The 11,875-nt window shown below is 49.1% G+C and overlaps 1 protein-coding gene across 1 annotated transcript; it reads left to right on the top strand.

Annotated features, from left to right (window-relative positions):
* Nucleotides 1–3,477: 3,477 nt before the first annotated feature.
* Nucleotides 3,478–4,401, top strand: LOC311194429 (olfactory receptor 14C36-like; the record flags this gene model as incomplete). The annotated part of the gene is made up of 1 exon (XM_084267527.1): nucleotides 3,478–4,401. One exon carries the CDS (start codon nucleotides 3,478–3,480, stop codon nucleotides 4,399–4,401), a length of 924 nt encoding a protein of 307 aa, XP_084123653.1.
* Nucleotides 4,402–11,875: the final 7,474 nt, after the last annotated feature.

Below are 11,875 nucleotides of genomic sequence, written 5' to 3' on the forward strand. Positions count from 1 at the left end.
GAGTTAAGACCAGTTGACAGCAGGTCACAAGGTGTGTTCTCCAGGACTCAGTGCTGGGGCCTGTCCTCTTTAACATCTTTATTCATGATCTGGACAAGGGGATCGAGTGCACCCTCAGTAAGTTTGCAGGTGACACCAAATTGTGTGGGAGTATTAATTGTCTGGATGACACGTAGGCTCTGAAGAGTGATCTGGACAGGCAGGATCAATGGGCTGAGGCCAATTGTATGAGGTACTAGGGTTATTGTGGCCAAGTGCCAGGTCCTGCATTTTGATCAGAATAACCCCAGGCAGTGCTACAGGCCTGGGTCAGAATGGTTGGAGACTCCCTGGAGGAGAATGACCTGGGGGTGTCCGTGGATACCTTGGCTGGACATGAGCCAGCACTGTGCCCAGGTGGCCAAGAAGGCCAACAGCATCCTGGCCTGGATCAGGAATAGTGTGACCAGCAGGAGTAGGGAGTGATTGTTCCATTACCCTCAGACCTGGTGAGGCTGCACCTCAAGTGCTGTGTCCGGTTGTGGGCCCCTCACTACAAGAAGGTCACTGAGATGCTGGAGTGTGTCCAGAGAAGCGCAACAAAGTGGATGAAGGATTTGAAGCACAAGTCCTCTGAGGAGCAGCTGAGGCAACTGGGGCATTTTAGCTTTGAGAAAAGGAGGCTGAGGGGGAGACCTTGCCGCTCTCTCCAACTACCTGCAAGGAGGAATGTAGAAAGACGAGAGCCGGTGTCTTCTCTCAGGTAACATGTGATAAGATGGGAGGGAATGGTTTCAAATTGCACCAGGGAGATTTAGGTAGGATATCAGGAAGAATTTCATTACTGAAACATTAGTCAAGTATTGGAACAGGCTGCCCAGGAAAGTGGTGGAGTCACCATCCCTGGAGGGATTTAAAAGGTTCCTATAGATGTTGTGCTTGAGGACATGGCCTAGAGCTGGACTAGGCAGGGGTAGGCTTTGGTTGGACTCAATGATCATAAGGGTCTCTTCCAACCTAAGTGATTCTATGATTCTATGGTACAGTTCCAGGAAATTGCCCCGTCTGTCATAGTGGGAAAGCACTGTCATTTCAGAAACATAGTTGAGTGTTTCTGCTGTAAAACTTTTATAAATGTCAGGGGGAAAAACAAGGAAGAAAAAGTCGTGCCCCTTTCCAGGCAGAGATGATGGAAAGAGCACAGCTCATCATTGTGCAGTGTCTGGGTCACACAAGACCAGGAGATACTGCATTAGCAATGGGATGAAGCTGGTCCATGTTATTAAAGCTGAGACAAACTAGGAGGGGAAAAAACCCCCAACCCAACAGCTAAAAACCCTACTAAATACAGACTGGTCCTAAGGTGAGTTACATGGCCAGTGATACGCAGAGTGAGCAGTTTGTTGCTGCTTCGACACATCCAGTCATCATTTTCCAAACGGCATCATTGAGCTCCTGGTTCCTCATGCTGTAGACGGGAAATTTTAATTCTGGAGGAACCACTGACTAAATATTGTCACTACCAGGTGCAAATGATGGAGAGAAGCTTCAGGTAGGTGAATGCAGCAGTGATGAGGAACAGGGAGACCACGGCCAGGTGAGGGAGGCACGTGGAAAAGGCTTTGTGCTGTCCCTGCTGCGAGGGGATCCTCAGCACAGCCCTGAAGATCTGCACATAGGACACCATGATGAACACAAAACACCCAAAAGCTAGACATGCTCTGATTACAATTTCATTGAGGTAGGACAATGAGTGAGAGAGCTTGAGGATCTGGGAGATTTCTCAGAAGAACTGGTCACAGGCACTGCCCTTGCAGAGGGGCAGTGACAATGTATTGGCCGTGGGGAGCAGAGCACTGTGAATCACAACGCTGGGACAGGATTTTTAAGGAGGGAAATAAAACCCAGCAGCTGCTTTTTGCCACCAGACAAAGGAGTGACAAAGTGTAAGGGAATTTGCAGAGAACGAGGTCGGTGATGTAGGGGGAGAAGGTCCTCCAAGCCTCACTGCAGAGATTCCCCTGCAGCCCGTGGAGAAGCCCATGGTGAATGAGGATGTTTCCACACAGCCCATGCTGGACGATATGGAACAGTGATTCTACCTGCAGCCGATAGAGGTCCCGAAGGTTGAGCATGTGAGGACACTGAAGGAGGCTGTGACCTCATAGGAAGCCTGTGCTGGAGCAGGTTTGCTGGCAGGGCTGTGGAGGACCCAATCTGGGGCAGTCTGTTGCTGAAGGACGGCACCCCATTCAAGTGACCCACCCTGGAGCAGCCTGTGATGATCTGAAGCCATGTGGGAAGGACTCACGTTGGAGAGTTTCATGCAAGACTGTCTCCTGTGAGTGGAACCCAATGCTGGAGCAAGGGGAGACTGTGAGGAGTCCTCCCCATGACCAGGAAGGAGCAGCTGAGACAGTGTGTGATGAACAGACCCCAACCCCCATTCCCTGTCCCCCAGTGCCTCTCAGTCGGAGAGAGTAGAGAGTAGAGAGTTAAAGAGTGAAGTGGACCCTAGGATAAGAAGGGAGGGTCGTAGGTGGGTGTTTAAAATTTCATTTCTTTAGTTTTTTTTCTCATTGCTCTGCTCTCTTTGGATTGAGTAATGAATTAGATTGATTTTATTGTTGTTGTCAAGTCTGTATTGCCAGTGAGAGTAACAGCTGCATGACCTCCCCCTGAGCTTTCTCCCTGCCTGATTTCTCCCTGTCCTGATCATTCTGCTCCCAGGCAGAATGATCTCAGAGATGAGGTCATAGAATGATCCCCATGAGGCCTGAGACACCAGGAGGGAGCCTAGAAATACTGGTCTTCTCCTGCTGAGCTGGGCCAGGCCTCTGGGATGAAAGAGCTCATGGCAACCCAGCAGCGCTGCAGAGAGACAGCTCTGCCCAGGAGCAGCTCCTTTGCCAAGCACACAGGGCTGGGGACACTGCCTGTGGGCACCGAGGGGAGACCTGTGAGGCTGAGAGAGCTGATGGATGCTGAGAGCTCACTGCAGGAGAAAGGTAAAGAGACTTTGCTTTGAATTTTCTTGTCTTAGTGACTGGATGGGAAGTGGGAGCTGAGCTTTTCTTGATATCTTTGCAGCAGGCAGTGCAAACTCATTGGTCATTAGGACTTGTCAGAGCTTCTCCTGAGCCCTGCACACAATGAGGTTCCCAGGGCAGTGCCCTGATGCCAGGAGGGGTCTGCAGAGCAGAGCTGAGCACAGGGCAGGTTGGATGAGGTCTGTGAGCACAGAGCAGGAAGTGACATGTGCAAAGAGAAGTACTTCCAGGGACAGCTCCAGGCAGCAGAAACATTGTTAGGGATGGAGAAGGAGCTGCTCCCAGAAATGCCCTGGCAGTGGGGATTTGGTACGTCCCGACAGCACCACAGTGCTGATATGATGAGGGCATTCCATGAGAAGTAGAGGGGGTTTTCCTCAAAGAAGCATTTCCTAATTTCTCACTGCCTTTCCCTCCTTGCACAGGTCTCCACACTTGACAGCAGCAGATGTCCAACAGCAGCTCCATCAGCCACTTCCTCCTCCTGCCCTTTGCAGACACACGGGAGCTGCAGCTCCTGCACTTCTGCCTCTTCCTGGGCATCTACCTGGCTGCTATGATGGGCAATGGCCTCATCATCATCACCGTAGCCTGTGACCACCACCTCCACACCCCCATGTACTTCTTCCTCCTCAACCTCTCTGTTAATGACCTTGGCTACATCTCCACCACTGTTCCCAAATCCATGGCCAATTCCCTGTGGGACACCAGGGCCATTTCCTACACAGGATGTGTGGCTCAAATCTTTTTCTTTGTACTTTTGATCATCACAGAGCTCTGTCTTCTCACTGTCATGGCCTATGACCGCTATGCTGCCATCTGCCAGCCCCTGCACTACAGGACCCTCCTGGGCAGCAGAGCTTGTGTCCACATGGCAGCAGCTGCCTGGGCCAGTCGGTTTCTCAGTGCTGTGCTGCACACAGCCAATACATTTTCCCTTCCCCTCTGCCATGGCAATGCCCTTGACCAATTCTTCTGTGAAATCCCTTATATACTGAAGCTCTCTTGCTCTGATGACTACCTCAGGGAAAATGGAGTCACTGTGGTTGGTGTCTCTTTAGGTTTTGGGTGTTTTGTGTTCATTGTGTTGTCCTATGTGCAGATCTTCAGGGCTGTGCTGAGGATCCCCTCGCAGCAGGGACGGCACAAAGCCTTTTCCACCTGCCTCCCTCACCTGGCCGTGGTCTCCCTGTTTGTCACCACTGGTGTGTTTTCCTACCTGAAGCCCCCCTCCATCTCCTCTCTATTTGTGGACCTGGTATTGGCATTTCTTTACTCGGTGTTTCCACCAGCAGTGAACCCCCTCATCTACAGCATGAGGAACCAGGAGCTCAAGGATGCCATGTGGAAAGTGATGACTGGATGTTTCTAAGCAGCAATAAACTGCTTGTCTTCTGAATACCATTGACAATGTAACTCCTGTTATGATCAGTTAGTATTTAATAGGGGTTTTAGTTGCTGGGTTTTGGTTCCTCTCTAGTTTGTCTAAGCTATAGTAACATGGTCAACGTTCATCCCATTCCTAATGCAGTATCACCTGCTCTTCCGTGTAAGGATGAGCTGTGCTCTCTTTGCCTCACGTCTGCTTCCACAGGGCCATAATTTTCCTCTTTTTTCACCCTTTTATTAATAAAAAATTTACAAGGACCTTTTCATCAGCTGAACAGCTCGAGTACTTTTCTGTAATGGCAATGCTTTCCCACCGTGACAGGACAGGATAAGGACAGTTTACTGACAAAATTCACCATGAATGTAGAACAATAATTGCCAGTTACACCCACACCCAGTGCTGACACAGGGTACCTCGTTTACCTAACAATTATAGAGTACTGCCTGAAAGGAAAGACAGACAGACAGACAGACAGACAGACAGACAGACAGACTGACTCTTCTGGAGGCACCAAGCCCACACCCTTCCCCAACCAGCTTCTTTTAGGCGGAAGTGGTGTCAGGTGCTGCGGAAAACAGCCCAGGTGAACTCAGATCACCTGTGCTGGCTGCTTGGGGAGGTTAACTCTTACCTGGCCAGTACCAGGACATTATCCACCCCTGTTTCCACATCATCTGCATCATGGGCAGATCTTACATGTTCAGAGTATTGGGGACATTCAGAACATCATTGATCTATTATGTAGAACATCTGCCATGGACAGATTTAGTTATACACAAAAAATTTCCTGGCTATCCTTTCCTAGAACTAAACCCCCTTGGGGTACACACTGCACTTCCCCATCCTTTCACATCCCCCACCAAGCGCACCCAGGTCCCTGCGCAAAAGCAATCCCATGAATGGGTTTGCCTTTGTCTGAAGAAGGAACATCCCTGAGTGTCTTCCCCAACAGGTTTTTCATGTGTAATATAGGGACTTTATGCTCCTCCACAGTCTGTTGAAATCTGCGGTGGTTTTGCCTTGCTAGAGGCCAAATGCCCATCAAAATCCCCCTATCAGTCCCCTTTTCATACAGAAAAGGGAGAACATAGATATTGGGAGGCTTAGGATTTGAGATAAGGACAGAGAGGTATCACCCTGTAATTAGTGTCATGAGAAAAACAGACTCAACACAAAATAAAGGAAAGAAAACTAATTTATGACACTACAGCTACACACCCAGTGACGCCAGAGTCAAGTAGTGAGAAGAGTGACCAGGTCTTAAAGCACCTTCCCCCATCCCTCCCTTCTTAGCAGACTTCCCTTTAGTCATGATTTTTCTCCCATCATCCCCCCCACAGTGGCACAGGGAGGGGCAGGGACTGGGGAAATGGGGTTTCAGTCAGTTCCTCTGAAATGTTTTCCTTCTTAGCTGGGGGGGGGTGGGGTGTGTGTAAACCCACACCCCCTTCCCCTGATGCACTCTCTCTCTCTCTCTCTCTCAAATCTTCTTAAACCTTCTCTTAAAACTTCAAGGAAGATACCATGACAAAAGTTTCCACCACAACACCCGCACATCAAGGCAGCTCAGACATGACTAGATGGGGAAGCGGTCACAAGGAGAAGAATTTGGTCATTCCAGGGGATGCCATAGCAGTCAGAGCTGCTGAACTGGAATCTGGCCATGAGCACATTGGGCTGCACTGGGAGGACCGTGGCCACGCAGACAAGGGCCCTTCTTGTCTATGTGGACTCAGCACAGGTGAGGCCACCTCTGGAGCAGCCAGTCCCAGTGTGGGCTCTCCGGTCTGGAGAAATGGGAGGAACTGTAATGTGGTCAGAAATTCTGCCAAGATACAGTTAGGGGTCTTGTGTGGAGAGGCTGAGAGACCTGGGCTTCTTTAGCCTGGCGAAGGGGAGGCTGAGGGAAGCCCTCTTTGTGCTACAGGGAAAGAACATAAGAAAGGAAGTCCACGTGAAACTGCAGCTTTGAAAGTCAGAGTTACCATGAGGATAAAGAAACAACACGCTGAGGACAGTGCTGTGGTGCTTAAAGTCACTTGGAGGAAATGTGGATGAGCTGTTGGCTTTGTGTTTGTGGAAACAGCTGGTGAGGAGGGAGAGACAGCAGTACAGGCAGGGACATCATGGAGTGAGATCAAGGTGGGGAAGGGGGTTGGGTGCCTGAAGCCTGCAGGCAAACAGCACAGGCGTGGGGCAGTGTGGCATGGGCTGTGGTGCAGATGCACAAGGGTGGCAGCCAGGTCTTTGGCTCCTTGACTAGAGCTGATATCCCTGCCACAGAGGCCTCAGAGGCACCACATTGTCCTCACAGTCATAGAGTATCATTGCCTCCTTAAACCCGTGCCAGGGGAGGACACCATGTGTCATACCCCTGTCCTACCCTTGGTGTCACAGCCCACATTCCAAGGAAGAGTTCTGAGACACAGGTGGGGGTCAGGATCTCCCTGCCCAGGAGTGGGGGTCAGCACTGGCATTTCTGCTTCATCAGACAAAGCCAGTGTGTCCTCAGCATCAGAGCTGCCTGTGCTTTGCCTGTGTTTGTCCTCATGGCCTCCAGTTGTCTGCTCTAAGGAGCCCATGGGGAGGCTTTATCAGTAATGGCTCCCAGTGTGGCCTGTCAGTGCTTCAAGGTGCTTTGGGCATTACTCCTGACTTGTACTTCTTGAGAGGTTTCTTCACTCTCGTCTTGGTCTCTTGAGTTCTGTGGACTCAGAAGAAAAGACACCATGGGGCTCAGTAATCATACAGAAAGCCCTTACAAGCATGGCTCTCCCCGTAATTGTTTTTAAAATAAATAAGAACTGTATAACTAATTGGAGAGGTTTTATTTGAGTGATGAAAATTTCAAAGGAGTTTCACAATGCAGGATTTTTTCATAGGAAAAAAAGTTTCTGTCATAACTCAGACCATGGAAGAAAGTTCAGCAGCATGCTGCAATGGGGGCTGGTCCAGAGGTCTCCTAAGGAGATCTGGACAGGCAGGAAAAGCAGCCTCTTGAGATCCAACCCTGCATGGAGAACTTTGCTCTTCCCCATGCCCAGCAGTTCTCTCACTGGCCTCCTGGGACTCCCAACACTTTTCCTGGCATCATCTGTGCTCACAGGCACAGACAGATTTCTCTGACAACAAACAGCAGTTAAACATGATCCATTTTAATAACCATGAAATCTCTCTCCTCAGCTGCCTGCTACGGCCAAGCAGCGTGTGAAGGGGGTCAGCTTTCAGAGGAGATTCTCTCCCAGAACAGATTTAATCAGATACATAGATAGGTCACTTAACAACACACTGACCTTCTGACAGAACACTTCATTTGACTTCTGAGAGATGGGATGTTTTCCACTCTCTGAAACTCGAAGAACCAGATTGCTGAGCGGCATCTCAATGTCCAAAGAACAAGCGGAGGTGGAATCCTGTGATCAAATTGAAGTTCAGACGTCTCACCAGTCTGCTGAAAAGATGTCCCTAGGCATGTGTCCTGGTTTTGGTCAGGATAGAGTTAATTTCATTTGTAGCAGTGGATGGAATGCTCTGTTTGATAGTTAAGATGGGAGTAGTGCTGATAACACCCTGATGTTTGTAGTTGCTGTCAGACAGTCAAGGACTTTCTCAGCTCTTCAGGAGAAAGGAGGGGTGAAGCCAGGACAGGTGACCCAACTGACCAAAGAGAGTATTCCATGCCAATTACGTCCTGCCCAGGATATCACGGGGCTGACGGGAGGAAGAACAGGGGCGGCTCCGGGATGCGCGGTTCTTGGGGGACGGTTGGGTTCTGGGACGGCTCTGGGTGGCACGGCCTGAGCTGTGGGTTCAGTGAGAAACTGCATTGTGTATCAACAGCTTCATATATTTTTGCTCTAAAATCCTGTTAGCATTGTTACATTGTATCTTTCTGTTATCTTAGTAAACTATCCTTATCCCAACCCACGGGCCTCTTAGTTTCTTGGTTTTGGGGTTATTTGCCCCTTCCTTTTCCCTTCCCTTACCTTTCCCCCCCTCCCCCTTCTCTCTTTCCCTGCTCTTTTCCTTTAAGGAGCAGGCAGCTGCGTGGATCTCGGCTCTCAGCCGGGGTGAAACCACGACACTTTGATATGTCTGCTACTTATAACCATATTGTATATAAAGGTTTGGTATATGTTGAAACAACTAACACAAACCAAATCGTACAAAGTAGTACATAGCAAACAGCAATACTTCACGGCCTACTTGCCACGGAACTGTAAGCACATAAATTACCAATAATCTATTTATGGCACAGAGGCAAGAGGTGACCGTACCACCACTCTGTGAGGGTAAGATGAATTTACTATAGTCACGGGGTGGAGTGTGACAGGATGCTTCCCCCGTTTCCCCCATGTTTTCCTGTTTATCCTGTTTACATGGATTGATTGATAACCATTGGTGCTGATTGTGATTTCTGCATCTGTCTCACAGTTCAGGAAGACAGATAACAACACAATAGCCAAGGGTTGTCTATGCTAATGTGCCCACCCGGACACTGGTCAGTGTCCACTGGCATACACGGGTGGTATGTAAATATGACTATGAGCCAATCATCTTACTCCATAAATAGTGAGCAGTCCAAGAGCCCTTTGAGCTCTCCTGAAACAACAGCGGGCTGCATGTCAGGATCTCCGCTTGAAAGGGACGCCTCTCAAGGTTACTCCTTGAGTTTGAGAGAATCCTTGCCACAGCAGATCTGCAACAGATCCTCAGTAAGTTAGTTGAGAATAAGTGCACTAACATTTGTGACCTTAGCTAAGAAATAGAAAGGATTGATTGTACATATAATCCTCTAGACATAAACCGTTGACCAAGTCTGGGACTAAGTCTGAATCCAGCCGCTCCTGGGCTCCTCTCTGAGCAGGAGTTCAGAAAGCAAGGGGATTCTTTCTGAACCTCGTGACTCAACGGGAGGGTCTCCCTGATGGATTCATCTGACCCTTTTCTCTATGCACTAACTAATCAAGAGTACCTTACCATCGAATCTTAATTGTTGTTGCATTTATTACCACACACCATTACAGCCTTTTGTTTATATCAATAAACATATTATTGCCTCTCTCTTCAGAGTGAAGTGCATCCCTCTGATCTATCCCATCTGCAACTCGTGGGGTGCGAGACACACCCGGTACAGAGGAAAGAGTTGACAGACACACCCAGTACAGAGGAAAGTTTTCCATTACAACACCCCCGTTACAGAGGCAGGCTGCCAAATACAACACCCCCTGCGCAGACACACAGGGTGCAAGAAACCCCCATTACAGAGGCAGTCTGTCATTTAGTGCACCCCGGTACCGAGGCAAGGGGTGCTAGACACACCCTGTACAGAAGCAGGCTGTCCATTCTGACACACCCAGTACAGAGGTAAATGGTCCATTATGACACCACCAGGAGAGAGGCAGGCAGTGCGTTAAGACACCCCCGGTACAGAGGAAGGCTTTCGATTATCACACACCCTGTACAGAGGCACCTGGTGCAAGACAACCTTGGTATAGAGGCAGGTTGTCCTTTATAGCACCCTGGTACAGAGGCACGGAGTGCCAGGCTCCATGGACAGAGGCAGGCTGTTGTCACATCCCCGCTACAAAGGCAGGTTGTTCATTGTGACATCAACAGCACACAGGGAAGTTGTCCATTATGACATCCGCCTTACAGAGGAAGGCTGTCTATTCTGGCATCCCACATACAGATGCACGGGATTCAAGACACATTTCTTCCACAGGTAGGCTGTCCATTATGACACACCCGCTACAGAGGCAGGCTGTCCAATACCACACTTCTGGTATAGAGGACAGCTGTCCATTGTGACACCCCTGGTACAGAGGATGGCTGTCCATTGCCACATCCACGGTACACAGGGATGCTCTCCATTATGACATGCCCAGTAGAGAGGCAGGTTGTCATTTGTAGCACCCTGGTACAGAGGCACAGGGTGTGAGACTACCCGGACAGAGGCAGGTTGTTCATTGTGACATCCGCGGTACAGAGGCAGGCTGTCCATTGTGACATTCACCTTACAGAGGAAGGCTGTCTATTCTGGCACCCCATGTACAGATGCACGGGGTTCAAGACACACTTTTTCCACAGGGAGGCTGTCCGGTATGACACACCCTGTACAGACACACGGGGTGTAAGACACCCCCGGTTTAAGGGCAGGCTGTCCTTTACTCACCACAGTACAGTGCCATGGGGTGCCAGACACAGCCAGTACATAGGAAAGTGTTGCCAGACTGTTACCTTTGTTAGGTGTGGTGACCTGGTTCAGGCACGGCAATGCTGCCACACTCTGGCAGCACGGTCCATCAGCTCACAGACACCAATGTAGTGGACGGCAAATGGCATTTATAAGCGAGGGGCGCAGTGTTTTATAGCCTAGGGCTATGATGTCACTTCCGTCCGCTTACGTCCCGGCTACCTACTATTGGTTACCTGAGGAGAGGGGGGTTCCTACCTTTCCGTACAGCCCGAAATCTTCCGACCGCAAGTCCCTATCTGCCAACATTTCCCCCCTCCCCGTGCTCACTAAAACTACGTACAATGCAAAGTGCAAGGTGCAAAGTGACTTATAATACTGATATATATTAAAAGGTGATAGCTTATAACAGTGATAGACACTATCGTGATAATATATAATAGTGATAATAATAGTGATAAGTTATACTAGTGATAGCTTATAATAGTGATAACATAAGGCACACTAGGTGAGTGATAGTCAGAGGTAGTCTAGACAGCAGGGTGTACTAGGGACAACTACAGAATAGTAGAGGTAGTGCTCAGTGGCTACATTCTTAAAGCATTTGTCTGTTTTCTACAAAGAGAATGTTAACCCTCTCTAGCCGACTCTTGACGAATGCTGTGAGCTTGTTCAGTGCACAGTGTCCGAAAATCAGTGCTATTTTGATCATCAGAACTGGTCCCAACAAGGTAGATATTAAGGTGGTTAGCCATGGCGAATAATTAAACCATGATTCCGGCCAGCCTCGTTGGGCCTCTCTTTCCCTTTTTCTCTGAGCTGACCTTTCTCTCAGTTGAGACATCAAATCCCTGACTAATCCAGTGTGGTCAGCATAAAAGCAGCATTCCTCTTTCAAGGCAGCACAAAGGCCTCCTTGTTGCATGAACAGGAGGTCTAATCCTTGTCTGTTCTGCAAGACAAACTCTGAGAGTAAAGAGAGAGATTTTTCTAGATGGGTCATAGATTCCTCGAGTCTTTGCAGATCTTCGTCAATGGCAGTTTGTAGTTGAGACAGGTCTCGCTGATGGTTCACCAGAGAGGTCACTTCTGTGGCTGTGCCAGCTACTCCCAGGCCGAGCAGTGTTGCTATTGTCAGCGCTGTCAGTATTTCTCTCTTTTGAATTCTGTTGTCTACTTCTCCCCAGTGATAGCGTATTTCTTCATCCGAATGATATAGGACCCTGGGAACAATCAAAATTTGTGCACAAAAGTCAGTTG

Source organism: Gallinula chloropus, assembly GCF_964237585.1.
Source record: "Gallinula chloropus genome assembly, chromosome: 8".
Classification (NCBI taxonomy): Eukaryota; Metazoa; Chordata; class Aves; order Gruiformes; family Rallidae; genus Gallinula; species Gallinula chloropus.